This window comes from Typopeltis vanoorti, chromosome 11, assembly GCF_054136105.1.
Source record: "Typopeltis vanoorti isolate ZY-2024b chromosome 11, IOZ_Tvanoo_1.0, whole genome shotgun sequence".
NCBI lineage: Eukaryota > Metazoa > Arthropoda > Arachnida > Uropygi > Thelyphonidae > Typopeltis > Typopeltis vanoorti.
Window position 1 is genome coordinate 129,032,221 of NC_143559.1, and position 16,966 is coordinate 129,049,186.

The 16,966-nt window shown below is 35.6% G+C and overlaps 1 protein-coding gene across 1 annotated transcript in view; it reads left to right on the forward strand.

Annotated features, from left to right (window-relative positions):
• LOC150102039 (RIMS-binding protein 2-like) overlaps positions 1–889 on the forward strand; it is a 540,578-nt gene extending 539,689 nt beyond the window's left edge. Inside the window, exon 32 of the mRNA XM_090399955.1 lies at positions 669–889. Coding sequence (XP_090256081.1) covers positions 669–889 — 221 coding nt within the window. The remainder of the gene's footprint in view (positions 1–668) is intronic.
• The last annotated feature ends 16,077 nt before the right edge of the window (positions 890–16,966 follow it).

Below are 16,966 nucleotides of genomic sequence, written 5' to 3' on the forward strand. Positions count from 1 at the left end.
TTCTTTATCCCTTTGGAACCTGGGAGACCAAATCTGTACTCAATAATCCAGATGTGGATCTTATCAAAGCCTTATAAAGAGGGCAAAATGACTTCCTTATCCTTACACTTCGAAGTTCGCTTCAACATTACAATTATTCTCTGAATTGTATTTGCAACTTTTGCTATGTGACTTTTGAACTTCAAACTCCTATCCACCAATACACCAAGATCCCTTGCTTCCACAGTTTTTTTCTTTTGCTTTTATTGCCTCCTTACCATCTGCATTCATTAAAGTTATTCTTTCTCCCATATTTTTTTTTCTCTCATAATCTGATTTTGCTTTCCTTTCTGTGATAATTCATCTTTCCTGTCATTTATATTGCTCACGATATTGATCACCTTTACCCTTATATATCTTTATAATATTTTTCCCTTTTGATTTTGACTAGCTGAATAAAATAAATTTTACTGAATGTTAGAAATAATCAGAAAGTAAAAATCACATACTATTAAAATGTTTGATTTAATTTTATTTTTAAAAACAATCAGTATAAAAGTGATCATATAAACTTGTATTTTAATATTTTACTATAATATTTTTACAACCTTGATAATAATAATAATAACTAAAATACTGAATATGTATATATATATATATGATAGTGATACACAATTTTTCTCATTTAGAGCCTCGAGATAGTTCCCAGTACTCCCGAGGCAGTGGTACTGCAGGCTATTCCTCTACCTCAGGAAGCTCAAAAGACCATCATCGTCTCCCTCCAGATAAGGGACGATATCCACCTGATAGAGGTGGATATGACAGAGAGCGAGAGAGGTATGATAGAGGCAGTAGCCGCCCATCTGATAGGGGACATTACAGTTCTGGACAGTCAGGTTTACGCTGGTGAAAAGAAATGAATAATAAATAAAACATACTCTGGTATCCATGACTAACAATTTACCTTTGAGTGTTACACAGGAGGTCCAGGTCAGCGCAAAAAATGTAGTTGCAAGTGATATGAAAGAGAACAACCCGTTGCTCTTCAAGGCATGTTACAGATCTTCAGTGATTATTGCAGCTGTTTATTGGTGATGTATATAGTGCTGCATTGTTAATAATGGCATTCTGTTTTGAATGTTTATTTGTTAATGCGGTTGTTTAAGATTGACCATATCCTAATGTATTCTGTACACTGTTATGTCAGACCTGGGTCGTTTGACACTGCCATTAGTCCAAGTTAGAGGTTTGCCCAGACCACATCTGGTAATGTAGTGTAACTAACTAGGTAGTCATATAAGTTGGTATGAAAGTTTTTTCACTACAAACTTTCTGTCTAGTCAGAGCCAGAATACAAAAGGAAGTACCTTTCTCTCTGATACTGTGAACAAGATTAAATCAGCCTCTTGCCCCTGATAACTACTTCTCCAGGAAATTCATTATGTAGTATTTTATCTTTGCTTAATTCAAGTCATACAGGCCTATGGCAATTCTTAGAATCTAATCTTTTTTTTTTTAAAACCTTGCTTCTCTTCTTGGTAACTGGCAGAGACATGCAGGGAAATAGGGTGAATTTAAAATGGAAATAAGGCAGGTGTTAATTCTTTATATATTCAAATATTAACAGTCTCAATAAGGAAACCTTTTGCAATTAGTACTATTTGAGGTGTTTCACTAAAAGAAAAATATTATATGTTACTATATGTAAGATGATATGTATTTGAGTTTAGATAACAAATAAATAAATAAATGAGACATCCAATTATCCAGATTTGTGTGCTATAATATTAGTTTGCAGTTAATAAAATTAGTGTAGTAGTAAATATTTGGATAAGTTGCTGTGGATAATATAATAAAAACTTTCTTATCTAGAGGAACCTGTGGAGTATTCATAACTATAAATTCACATGTATGTCATGGTAATTAACTTTTTAATAATGTGTAAATATTTCATCTTAAGTATCATAAGACCATGACAACCGCAGGATCCAATGGCTACAATATTAATCCATATATAAACATGAGCATTTGTATAAAGAAAGTGCTGAAGCTTTACATCACAGACCCAATCTTAACCGTAACAACTGTCTCACTATCCCAAAAGTCTGGGAAATTGCTATCCTCAACTGCATAAAATAAATTTATTAGTTATATTTTAATTTAATTTAATTACAGCCCAATAGTTTTTAATCCTTAAACATGCTACTGTATACATTGAGAGATTCCAATGTAAGCATGTGCACTAATGTGTTTTTTTGAATGTAATTCCTATTGTTGTTTAATAACTGTACTTATGATACTTAAGACAAAATATTTACATATTAATAAAAAGTTAATTACTGTGGAATACGTGTGAATTTATAGTTATAATAAAAACTTAAAAAGTTTGTTTTAATTATAATGGTGGTAGTAGTAGTGAAGTGTTTATTTTAATTAGAGTGGTAGTAGTGAAGCATGTACAGGGTGGTTCATTTGCAGGAGACCTCAGATTATTAATTATATGTAGCACAATAATTTTAGCAAGTAAATACTTGGATGAGGAAATGCTTGGATTACAGATGTTGAAATTCTTTTAAAAACAGATTACTTTTGCAAATAGATTATCTTTTATATAAAAGTAATACTCTTTTCTCATTGTTTTGTGGGTTTCTTCTTTTTTTAAATCTTGCTCCTCTTTTGTACACAGCGGGTTAGGAGAATATAATGAATTTTTTTAAAAATGAGATATTAATTTTTATATCAATCCCACACACATGCACATGGAGGTTGCAAAACATATTGCTTAAGATACAAGACTTCTGTATGTGAGCCAACAGTTATGGATTAAAAAGGAACCTCTTCATTTGTTTCTTAGAAAGCTGGAGGTTGTAGTTGTAGGCAAAATAACATGAGAAAGATTAGTCCAAATAACATTAATGGAAAACGTTTGAAGAGATTGGAGGAGATGAGAGATCTGGAAGGGGTGTTGGACAAAGACTTGAAGTTTAGGAGTCATGTTGAATACATCTCAATGGATTGTGGCAATGATGAAGAGGACCTTTGCATGTATAAGCAAAGAGGTAAATGAGAGATCTATAAAAGACCTTACAACACATTGACTGTGTCCAGATCTAGTCACCTAGTTTTAAGGGAATGAGGACATCTTAGAGAAGGTCCAGAGAAGATTCATTAAGGTAGTGTTGGGTCTCTGGAATGTGGGATATGATAACAGATTGAAGGAATGCAATTTGCAGAGTTTTTGTGAATAGAAGAAGAGAAGAGAAGAAGATGGTATATTATTGAGATGTATAAGTTGGTGAGGGGTTATTACTAGATTAATATGGAGGAAGTTTTTAATAGTGGGGTAGGGGACGAGGGTAGAATAAGATGTCTTCCTTGGAAGTTGTATAAGGAGAGTGTAAGCAAGGGGGGGGGGCATAATCATTCCTCCACATTCTTCTAAGCATGTTATTACATGCTTAGAAGAATGTGGAGGAATGATTATGGCTAGACTGGTGATGTAGTGTTGCTGCATGTGAAAACAGCTCTAGAAATGGCATAAGACAAAAACAGCATGTGTTTAAGAAAGCAAATGGATTAATTCTGTGAGAAAAAGGTTATCTGTTAAGTAGACTATCTCAAGCATGTTTAGAGAGGAGTTTGATATTGATTATGGAGCTTGAATCTTTGATTTGTCAAATGAAGTCATGGAGCATACCATATCATAGACAAAATTATGCATAATTTGATGTTAGTGAGAAAAAGTCATTAAGGTGTAAGAGGAAGAGCTTAGGCAAACATACAGATCCCAGAAGTACTCTGCCATTGTTGGGAAAAATCTGAAGAGAGAGAAAGCATTCCATCATGATATGCGGTTAATGACCTGAGAGGAAACCAGTGATCAGTTTACAAAGGTTAGCAGGCAGACTATAAGATGGTAGCTTGGTGATTAGGCCTCAATGCCAGATTCAATCTAATATTCTGAAAATGTCAAGTGCACCTATAATAATTTTTCCAAATCATTCCATGGCTTCTAGGTGCAGATAAAAGTTTGGTTATGAGATCTGCTGTAGAGGGAGAGTGGTGGAATCCATATTAGTGATCATTAATTAATTGTGGGCCTCCAAATAGTGAAGAAGTTGGCTGTTGATGATCTTTGTCATTGTTTTTGAGAATATCTAGGTGAGGACAATTATTTATTCGTATGGAGTTTCCTTCCCTGTCCCTTGAGAGGGGTATTGAGCCATCCTAATGAGGGATTAAGTATATGTATTTTATGACTGTAGATCCGTGTGTGTTCATGAGACTGGTTTGCCTGTTCTGAGGGACAAAAAACACGAGTTTCTGGGTGAAAACACCCTCTGCCTCCATAAGAGACTGGCTAACTTACCTTTAGTCGAAAGAGACCAGATAAAGGTTCCTCACATCATGGATGGGAAACAAACCCAGATCTTTCGGACCAAAGGAATTCATCTATACCAACTGAGCTACAGAAGCTCTGATGAGGACAATGAGATGATAGTTTCTCAGTTTTATCTTCCTTTTTTTGGGGGGGGGGGAATTTGCTCTTGTCTGTTCTCCACCATTTGCTTAGATAACTGATACACAGGACTTACACAGACAATACAGGATGGTGTTAATTAAGAATCATAAATGATGATTGGGGGGAGGGGGAGGGGCTTAACATCTGAACCAAGAAACTTGTTGGCATCAAAGCTATTAAGGATTCTGTGAATATCTTCCAGATGAAAAACCAGTTGGAAACATGTAGTGAGCTATTCGTGGTAAAGTAGAATACTTTGCCCTGATCATCTGTGCAAGAGTTGGAGGAAGACTGATTCCAGGAATTCAGCCTTATCTCTGGATGTGTTGGTGTGGCACCAATGGCTGTAAGAGAGAGAGAGAGAGAGTAATCCACAGCTGACTTTGAAGGGCCAGCAGAAACTACCTCAGATAACAGGCAAGCTCTGGTGAGGGACAAGAAAGCTTGACTGCCACATGAATCAAGTTTTCTGTATTTGGCTGTTTCAAAGTCTGATTTGGATTTGTTGACATTTTTTTTACAGATATTGCAGTGTACACTGGGGATAGGTCCTTCCTAAGAAACACAAAGTCTATCAAGACTTATCGAGGGGAGGTTCCCCCCCCTAAGAAACACAAAGTCTATCATACCATTCCTTAAACTCATTGACCGTTCTCGCTCTCATCACTCCATCAGGCAATGCATTCCATGGTTCAACCACCCTCCATGCAAAGAAACCCCTCCTCACCCTCTTGCTCACAGTTTCCTTTCGTAACTTCCAGGGATGGCCTCTTTTCATCACTCCTTCCTGCTGTTCAACCAAGCGAAAGAACTCCTCAGTGTCAACCCTATAACCACCTCTCAACAGTTTAAAAGTCTCAATCATATCAGCTCTCCTTCCTCTATCCAGATTATCCAATCCATAGTCTACCTATAGTATTAAATATGCTAGAGCCTCTGTAGCTTAGTCAGTATAGACGAAGCCCTTTGGTCAGAAAAGACCTGTGTTCAATTCTCGGACATGAGGTACCTTTATGATAAGAATTAAACACAGGTCTTTAGAGTTGACTAGCTCACCTTTAGTCGAAAGAGACCAGCTAGTCGGTCAGAGATAAAGGTTAGGAGGGCTCAACCCCCCCCCCAAAATATGGGATGAGGGAGAAAGGGGGAAACCCCATACCAATAAATAAATTAAATGCTATAAGTTATTGGCTTTTTTAAGAAGGACTGACATATTAAAAATTTTAGCATTTCTTTCTTAATGTTGCTTTTTGCATAAGTAATCTTTTTTAAAAAAAAAATGCAATTTGTCAATGTCAACTTATTATTATTATGTGATACCTCCAGGGAGTCTAAACACTCATCGAGGGAGAGTGTACCAACAGCACTGAATGATTGATCCCCTTCCAACTACTAACTGTGCCTCAAACTTGCTTAACTTTTTTTTTGCAAGCCATTAGTAGCAGAGGCTCTACCAATTGACCAACCTTTGCATGTTTAATGTTTAGTGCTTTATGTTTTAATGAAAAGCAGAGGATGTTGAAAATGGTCTGCTTTGTCTCTAGACACCTGCAGACATGACTGTATATAATTATAATATATATACTGATCAGTTTGGACTTCCTCCCTACAAGTGAATCACCCTGAATTTCAAAATCTATCTCCATATACAATCAACTTTTTTAAACTATAGCTTGAAAGTACCAAGAAAAATTTAGATTATAATCCGAAAACAAAATATCTAATTTTGTTATCATAAATATGCACAGCCGGCAATAAAAAACAAATTAATACGAGCCAATACTTTTTTTTTACTGAAAAGATTCATTTAAGCACTTTTTTGCTAGCTTTTATAATAGTATTAGCCTTGGCATAATCTTTGGAAACTGTGGCCTGTTTAACTTGTAAAGTCATCCTGCATTAGTTTAATTGCTACATACCTTAACTTTATTATCATTGTGGAGGCTACTTTAAAAAAATTTTGTTCAGATTTCTATAATATAATTTTTAGCATGTTCATTCAACTGTGTTGCATTTATCATGTCTGCTGCTCTAAACACATAAATTTATCATCTATAGAATCTGAATAAGGTAAAATTAACCAGGCATATGTAAAGTAATATAAATAGAAATATCTTGGCATCATGGGTTAAGAAATTCTGAGGAACTCTTCCTCCCTTCTTGTCTTTTTCCACATTGCAGATAACATTATTCCTTCTTTCTGCTCTCCGACTTGTCTCTGTAGCACAGCTGGAAGAAATGATTTTGTCTGGAAGAACTGGGTTTGAATCCCATCTAGGTGGTGTGCAGAACATTTATAAGGATTATCTAAATGAAGGTTACTAATTTAATAAGCCGAAAGGCTAATACCCAAGTGATAATTTACACTTGGGCTCGCTGATAGTTTTTTTGGCATGAAACTCTATGGATTTCGATCCGAGTTTCGTACCCGGCTATAAAAACATAAAGGGATTTACCATCCCCCTTTCTATTAAATGAAGGTTAGTTGACAGACTCGTGTGAAGTTCACAGGAATTTATCTCTCCACAAAATAAACAGACAAAATGGGGAGCACCCATAGTGGATAGACATAATACAATAACATACTCATTAGCTGCCTTGGTATAATCTTTAGCAACAATTGCCTTCCTCATAGATTTAAAAATCCTTTTCAAGGCACATTTAGAGATAATATAGCTGCTGCTTATTAGAAACAATTTTCTTTGATTTGTCACTCATTAAATATTACTGTCAGATCCTGAATGGTAAATTGTCATTTACCAATGATATCCTTAAATACACTAGATAACCATAATTTGTAACAAAAATAATTACAAAAAAAGTGAGTAGTTGTGCTATCCTTTCTATTGATCATGAATGACTGATGCAGTTAGTGAAAAGATGAAACCAAGTTTGAGAGGCAGAAGGTATCAAACAGGGCTGTTACATTTCTGGTTGGTGGAGGACTGATAGGTGGTCAGATTCAGTTAGATTAATGAAACCTTTACGAATATGTATCAGATTGCAAAATATTTTGAGTTAGTAAAAACTTAATGAACAACATTACTTTCAAAACTTGTAATATTTTATAATGATGCAAATATTATTTGCCTACTTAGTATACATAAAAGAATGTAGATATTTGTTATCTTTTCTCCCATTGTTATCAGATTGCAAAATATTTTGAGTTAGTAAAAACTTAATGAACGACATTACTTTCAAAACTTGTAATATTTTATAACGATGCAAATATTATTTGCCTACTTAGTATACATAAAAGAATGTAGATATTTGTTATCTTTTCTCCCATTGTTAATAAATATCATTAACAAAAATTGAGACAGAGGAAATGCACATTCTGTTTTCACAAACGGCATGCAGAGAAACACACTAGAAACTCTAAAAAGTAATCTTATAACATCTGCATTAGAGTGTATATGCATCAAATATATTAACTAAATGTAGCTAATTAATTTATATTTTAATCATAGTTTGTTTCAAATTTTTTGGAAGCCATACTATTTTCATATATATATATATATATATATATTTATTTATTATTATTATTATTTGAGATATATATATATATATTATCAGGTTGAATAAGGAGGAGCGAACCGGCTCAGGGCAGAAACACAGCAGGCAAAAGCTCCCGCATCGTGTAGTAGTAAGATCACACCTGGGAATAGACGGCATGGAACAGCCCATCCAATAAAGTCGAACCCAGTTCTTTGCCGACCTGGTTGGCCAATTGGTTAGTGTATCCACTCTCCAGCCAAATGGCTGTGGGTTCGAATCCTGCCGTGGGCATGGGTGTTTGCGATTATCTGTGAAAATAGTAGTGGCGATGGTGGACAGTAGATGGCATTGGTGTAGATGAAGCGGTTTGTGGATGAGGTTGAGTGGTGGAGACGGAGAGTTGTAGAGTAGGGGCCCTCCCTCGATGAGTCTTAGGACTCCCTGGAGGTGTCAAATAATAATAATAATATTTTTTTTTTTCCAAAAAGCGATATATGTTTTGAAAGTATTTCTTCAAGTTATAGAAATCGTTTCCAATGTTCTTATGTTCTGTGTATTGCTTTCTGATATGTTTCTTTTTAAAGAGGAAGGAAGCAAGCAAGCAGTCTTCAAACTATGATATTATATCTGTGGGGTGTTTGTTATTTCAGAAATACAGTCTTATCATTGATGAACTAAACTTCAACAGGAGTTTGACATAGTTTAATTATAAGAAAGCCACATGAAATTAATAAAGTGATATGCACTAAAAAGATTTGCATCATTTAAAATTATTTTATTTTGTGTTGAAATGCTGGTGAAATTTTGAGAATGATATTGCTGTATTTCAGAAACTACAGTTCTCGAGAAACATTGCAGAGCAATCTTAGAAATTATATGAAGCAGCAAGGATTTTATAAATACTGATCTTTTATTGCCATTATGCTGTCATATATATTTAAGGCCTGTGTAGCTCAGTGGAAGTATCCTCTGTGCTAGGCCACCCGAAGATAGACTTCACTTCAAGTGTAGTTGTAAACTGGAGGAACTTTTTCTAAGTCTATCTTCAACTAGTTTCTGAGTTAGTTGATCTCTGGCACAGGCAAGCAGGGTTTTTTCCTCCCAGAAACTCGAGTTTTTCATCCCGTAAACTCCAGAAAATCAACTGTAGAGCCCACATTATTTCAGACAGTAACATATCCTGTTAGGGTTAGATGCTACTAGATGGCAGCACTTGTTTTCCCATCTCTTCATCAGTTGGCGCTTATAATTAGTGACAGTCATAGTCAACTATCTCTGTTTGGCTACCGGTGGTATGTATCATCAGATAGTTCAAATGCACTGCTTCCCATGACTTTGCCTTCCAGCTCTTGTTGGTTGTATTTCTTCTTCTGATCATACTTCTTTCCCATTCTGTTTTCTTTATTCTCCCAGAAAATACAAAGATTTTTCACAGTCAAGTCATTTTGTTTAACTAGAATATTCTTATACTGAGTTTCTCAGTAGGCTGTTTTTTTAAAAAAATACTGTCACTTAAGTTTTATTAAAAGAATTCAGTCTTTGGAAATTCGATGAAAAAATGATGGGAAAATACATTAACTCTGAGAATGCTGTATTTGTTAACAAAATTTCACCAGCACAGTGATAATGATATATGAACAGCAGATTCTGATTATTTTCAATTATTTTTAGAAAAAGATTTTGCTTCAGAATTATTCATTTTGAATACAGAATTTTTTCTTTCTCTGTGCATTTATATCTATTATATATTTAGATATCTAATTATATAAATAGTGTTATTCCCTTGCATTTTCATAAAAACATTATATCGTGATCATATATAAGAAAGGCATTCCCCTACCTCTGAAGAGGATCAGGAACTGTGTTGAGATCCAAACTTGCAGCCTTTTATTTGCAGAATGTCCTTATCTACTGTCACAGTGACTAACTTAATGTATCATTTAAGTTTTCTTCTCTCCCCATGAATGGAGGTATTTTATTTCTTGTGGGGGTGCCATTGCTTTTATTCGTAATCTATACTACAGTCTTAACTCAAGTTTTAGCTATATGTGTAACTGTGAATATGAGTATCATAAGTGTTATATCTAGGGGTCAGCTTTTAGTGACCATAATTTGCATAACATAAATCGTTTTTTTTTTTCACTTTTTGAGATTTTTTGCTACCTAGTGTACAGATATTATATATATATATATATCAAGATACTGAAGCAAGTAGAGTTTGTGTTTAAGCCAGTCCAGGTGCCTTTTAAAACGCTCTTTCATATAAATAAGGTTCAAAAGATATTTGGGATTTGAACTCTGTGATATTATGCTTACCATAATACAGTTTTTAAAAGTGCTGTTTATTTTTTCACAAATACTTTAAATAGAATCTTTTGATAATTTAATCATTTTTGAAATGTTCTATTGCACGATAAGACATAATCGCACAATATATATTAATACACTGTAATATAATCATGATTAAAGTTTTGAAATTTCCATTACCAAAAAACCAGCATTTATTGTATAATAAAGTGTAGGTTAAAGTATGTTAGATATTTTAGTTACTTGAAAATTCTGTATATATTTGTGTGTGTGTCTATGTGTATGAATGTTCATGTGCAATGTGTCTATTTATGATGATCTATAATAGTAAATTAATTTTTAATTTTGATTTTTTTTTGAAAAACAAATGCATTAAGACAATTTTTGTGATATATATAAATATATATATCACCACTGTTTATTAGTTTAGGTGTGATTTTCATTTTTAATAATTAAATTATGATTTTTTTAAATACATTAATTACATGTTGAAAGTGCATTTTGGTTGAGTGGAAACAAATTTTATTTTTGTATTATGTCCTTAAGTAACTTCTAGAAATTAAAACATCAAGTAAAAAAATTGTAATCGTTTGTTAAGCATTCTCTTAATTTTTGCTATTGGAAATATTTTGCCTGTTTGAAATTCCTCAGAAATATTAAAAACAGTAAAGTAAAACATATTATTTACAAAAAATTGACTGTATAGCCCTTCTTCTCCAGGAAAATGATATGCAAAAGCTCAGTATAAAGCAGGTGTTATGGAACACATGAAATTTCAAAAGTTCTTTTAACAGTATTCTGTTGCTTAGTGAGATATTATTATTATTACGGGCAACTCCAAGGAGTCCTTAGACTCATCGAGGGAGGCCCTAAAGATCATGTCCATCACAACTATTCAACATTCACACAGTATCTATCATACTTTGCCTTGAACTCATTCACTGTCATAGCACCCACAACAGACTCTGACAGCTTATTCCACTCATTCACCATTCTAAAAGTAAAAAACCTAGCTCTAACACCTTTACAAACCACACTCTTGCCCAGCTTCCATGGATGGCCCCTAGTCCTCCCACCTCCATTCCTGTTCTCAAAAATATCCTCTGAATTAATCCTATAGAAACCCTTCAGCAATTTGAACGTCTCAATCATATCTCCTCTTTTCTGCCTATCAACCAATTTTTGCAATCCACAAATCTTCAACCTGTTCTCATAAGGTTCATTCCATAGACCTGCTATCATCTTGGTCACTCGCCTCTGGATCCTCTCTCAACCTCCTCCCCATCAAGAAGAAACCTAGGTGACCAAATCTGGGTACAGTGGTCGAGTGGGGTCTTATCAAGGCTCGATACAGAGAAACAATAACTTGCTTGTCTCTGCTCATCAAAGTATTCTTCAGCATCCAAGTGATTTGATGGGCTGATTTAGCCACTTTTGCAATGTGCCCCCTAAACTTCAACTCCCTATCCACCAACACTCCCAAGTCCCTGGCCCCATCAGTCTCCTGGAGTACAGTTCTACCACTGTGATATACTGCAGCTAATCTTTTCACCCCAAAATGCATAACCTTACATTTTGCCACATTAAACTGACATCCATTCTCCTTAGCCCAGTCCTCCAATCTATCCAAATCATCCTGCAAAATTCTGACATCATCTGCATTCACTATTGCCCTGCCCAACTTTGCATCATCAGCAAACAAATGAACTGTTCCTCTCAGATCCTTCCCTATATCATTAATGAACAAATTAAACAGCAGTGGTCCAAGAACAGAACCCTGCAGCACACCAGCCATCTTTTGGACTCTACTCCTGAGTAAACTACTACTCTCTGCTATCTCTCCATCAACTACCCTCCTATCCATCTCACCAACCCTATATCCATTCCCATATGTTGCAGTTTATGGATTAGAATTCCATGTGGTATCCTGTCTAAGGCCTTAGCCAAGTCCAGCAGTATCACTGTAAATCCATTACCCTTATCCAGTTCAGCCATCACTGTGTTATAAAACCTGAGCAAGTTACTGAGGATCTACTCTTCACAAAACCATGCTGTACCCCATACAGTATCTCATTTTCATCAATCCATTCCTGTATTTTTCCCTTGACTACTTTCTCCAAGACTTTGACAACGACTCCTGATATGCTGATTGGACGGTAATTTGCAACAGTAGTCTTGGATCCTCCTTTATGCAGTGGAACTATTTTCCCCTCTTTCCACTCCTTCGGGACTAAACCAGACCCAAGACTCAGATTAAACAATATGGTGAAAGGCACTGACAATGCTTTAGTCACTTCACGTAAGACCCATGCTGGTATACCATCCAATCCCACAGATGTATTCACATCAAGTGGTACAGCACTCACTTAGATGTTAGGAGGTACATCTTGACTACCTGACTACTCTCATTACAAAATTCATTAGGGGACCCATATTCATCCTACTGTGACTCCATTTCTAGATTTATCATATATTATTGTATAGGTATATCCATGGCACCTGAAGACTCATCGTAGAAGATCCAAACTATCCATACAATATCTATTGTACCTATCTATGAACTCAGTGGCAAACAAAGTACTCACAACAATACATACCACTGATAAACTCTTCAAGTGAAAAATATAGTCCTCACACCCTTGCCAACTGTGCTCTAACTCAATTGCCAGGAATTATCCTTTGTTTTAACCTTTAACTAAGTGTTGAAGCATATCCTCAACATCAATCATATAAAACCTTTTAGTAACTTTTCTATCTAATTTTTCTATCATATTCCCCTCTTTCTCACTTAACAACCAAATTTTGCATCCTGCAAATTCCTCGATCTGTTATCATAGGGAGCATTCCACAAAGTTCACCATCTTGGCCACTCCATCATCTGGATTTTCTCCATCACTCCCTTACTCCATGAAACTTAGGTGACCAGCTAAGCACAGTAATCCAGAACTAGTCTTATCAAGGCCATTTCTGGATTACTGTGCTAGTGTATTCCTCAATAGCCAAGTAATCCTATGAGAGACCTTGATTATCTTGGCAGTATGCCCTCTGAGCTTCATCTCTCTAACTACAAATATTAAATTAGTATTATTTAATGGTATTGGTATTACCAGTATAACATGGTATTGGCATTGTTTAATGACTCGTTACAGAGGTGTTCAATATAATGTGTCTGGCCAAATTTGAGTCAGTAAATGCAAATAATGAACTAGAGCACTTTGAAAATAGCAGAAAATATTTTATTCTTTGTCTTCTTCTTGTCCTATGCAGCCATCCCTACATTCAATCTCAACCATTTAGTCATCAAGTAATTTACCAACCTGCTTAAAAAAATAAAAATGTGAGGTCCCCACAAAACATATGTAATATGTAAAGCATATGAATAACTATAATAAATGTAGTTTAATCCTTTATCCAAGTGTGTGGAAACAAAGTTTGCACCTGAAAGTATCCTCAGGACTGGGGTAAAGTGGTACAACACCGGGCAACTCCTTGCAAAGGTGGAGCAAGCTACCAACATTCCTATCTCAGTATCTCCCATAATGCAAAACACATCTCCTTGCGGATATGTATAATGTTTTGCATTAAGGAAAGGGCCACTACCCAGACTAGATACTGAGATAGTAGTTTTGGTAGCTTGCTCCACCTTTGTAAGGAGTCGCCCGGTGTTGTACCACTTTACCCCAGTCCTGAAGATACTTTCAGGTGCAAACTTTGTTTGCACACACTTGGATAAAGGATTAAACTAAATTTATTTTTCACTCGGTCAGACTATACTAAACTTTCAACATCTTTCTCTAAATCCAGAGTAATTTAATAAAAAGATGGCACACCATTTGGCAGCTCCTATAGGAGGAGATGACCTTGCTAATGCTTCTGCCTTGGTATCTCCACTTGGGCCTGGCTCCCACTGAAGAGACCTCAATAAAGGTCGAAACTTGTCTAGGTAGTGGCACTTCCCTTAATGCATAACATTATACATATCCGCAAGATGTGTTTTGCATTATGGGAGATACTGAGATAGGAGTGTTGGTAGCTTGCTCCACCTTTGCAAGGAGTCGCCTGGTGTTGTACTACTTTACCCCAGTCCTGAAGATACTTTCAGGTGCAAACTTTGTTTGCACACACTTGGATAAAGGATTAAACTAAATTTATCATATAATAACTATGCAGATACTGGAGATTATTGGAAATTGTGGCAATATATAATAATATTGCTGCAGTTTCTTTCTCATTTATATATATATATAGAATAGCTGGAGTTAGCTTGATCTGCAAAAAAAGAAAATGTTATAGAGAATTTACAAGGAAAAAGGCGATCAGTACACCTGTGAGCAGTACAAGGCTCAAGCTAGGAAGGTTACCAGCATAGTAAGAAAAGCTAAATCAGATTATGAGAAGACCTTAGCCAAAGAGATCAAGGGTAATCCCAAAGAGTTCTTCCACTATGTAGCAAGTAAGAGGAAGAATGACTTCGGAAGGATAACTTTAGTGGGTGCTGATGGTTTGAGGTGACAAAATCAGATGTAATAGTTGAGTGATCACTTTTCAAAAGTCTATCACCCAAGTGACGATATCTCTATACCTGTAGCAATAAATAATGTGAGAATTGAAGCTAAAGAATCAGAGGTATTTAATATATTGCAAAATTTAAATGCAAACACTGCTGTAGGCTTAGATGGAATATCAACTCAGGTGTTGCATGAATGTGCAAATGAATTGTCAACCCCTCTTACTTGGATATTTAATTTAAGTTTGAACTCTGGTATGGTCCCTAGGGAGTGGAAGTTAGGCAAAGTGGTTCCTTTGCATAAGGGTGGCTCTAAAACTGCAGTAGTTAATTACAGACCAATCACCATCTCAGGAGTAGTGGTAAAAGTATTGGAAAAGTTGGTTAAAGACAAAATTCAAGAATGGGTGGATCAGGATATGATACTCTATAGTGGCCAACATGGTTTGTTAAAGGTAGATCCTGCCTTAGCAATCTATTAACTTTTCATAATAGAATGACATCTGAGTTGGACAAAGGAACTGGCTACACAGTGGTACTTCTGGATTTTGCTAAGGCTTTTGACAGGATACCCCATAGAACACTGTTATGCAAATTGGAGCAGATGGGAGTGGATACTAAATTGGTGATATGGATAGGAGAACGGCTCAGGGAGAGATACCATAAGGTGGTGTATGGAGGAGCTGAGGCCAGAATGAGGCAGGTGACCAGTGGTGTGCCTCAGGGCTCTGTACTTGGGCCATTGTTGTTTAATTTGTATATAAATGATATAGGAAATGGCTTAAAGGGAGATATTCAGTTGTTTGCTGATGATGCAAAGTTGGGTAGCGCAATAAAAAATCAAGCTGATGTTGAAAGTTTGCAGGATGATTTAAATAAGCTGGTAGAATGGGCAAAAGATAATGGATGTCAGTTCAATGTGGAAAAGTGTAAAGTCAGGCATTTTGGGATTAAAAGATTACCAGCTGTGTACTACATTGATGGAAAGGTACTCCAAGAGATTGATGAGGCTAGGGATTTAGGGGTGTTGGTAGATAGGGAGATGAAGTTCAGAGGACACATTGCTAAGGTATCCAAGATTGCACATAGGATTACTTGGTTGTTGAGGAACACACTGACATCCAGAGATAAAGAGGTTATTATTCCCCTTTATAAAGTGTTGATACTTCCACATTTGGATTACTGTGCTCAGGTGTGGTCACCTGGATTCCTTGGAGATGAGGTGGCTGTGGAGAGGATTCAGAGAAGAGTGATCAAGTTGGTGAGTGATGTAAAAAATGCTCCCTACATTGATAGATTGAGAGCTTGTGGATTGCAGAGATTGGTTGATAGGCGAAGTAGAGGGGATATGATAGAAACATTTAAATTACTGAAAGGATTTTATAGGATTGATGCAGGGGAAATGTTTCAGCTGTGTGATAGTGATGGAAGAACAAGAGGTCATCCCTGGAAATTAAAGAAGAGTGTGGTTAACAAAGATGTCAGAACAAGGTTTTTTGCCTGGAGGGTGGTGAATGAGTGGAATTCATTGCCTGACTTAGTTGTGAGCTCTTTGTCTGTAAATGAATTCAAGAAGAGATATGACAGATATTGTTTTGCTAGTTTGGGTCTCCCGCGATGAGTCTACTGACTCCATGGAGATACCTGTAATAATAATAATAATAATGCAAACAAGAATATTTGCAAAAAAACATTTGATTCACAGAACAGGAACATTACATGTTCCTATTTTGAAAATCAGATATTTTGATACTGAAACAGAAACTGTTTCTCTATGCAAAGCCAGTTGCATTATTTTCGGTGACTGTTTTCAAGAAATGTTACGCTGGCAGCATTTCCAAATTTATACCTATAACCTGTAAATAATCTCCACCAAAAATAATCATGGAAATATTAAATAATGCTGTTTTTTCTGAGGATAAGACTTCAACTGCATTATATTGGGTTTTTATGTTGTTCAAATAAATGTAAGAGTATTTTTTGTGAATTTGATTTTCTAAGTTTGTGTAACAGTCACATCATTGGAATCACTGATTTCAAACTTTTTTAATTGCATAAAAAAAAGCATATGTTTTAGATAAAATAGGAGTGTAGTACTTGTGGGGGAGGTTAGCACATCCACATTAACTCAATCCAATAAGTCATTTATTGTT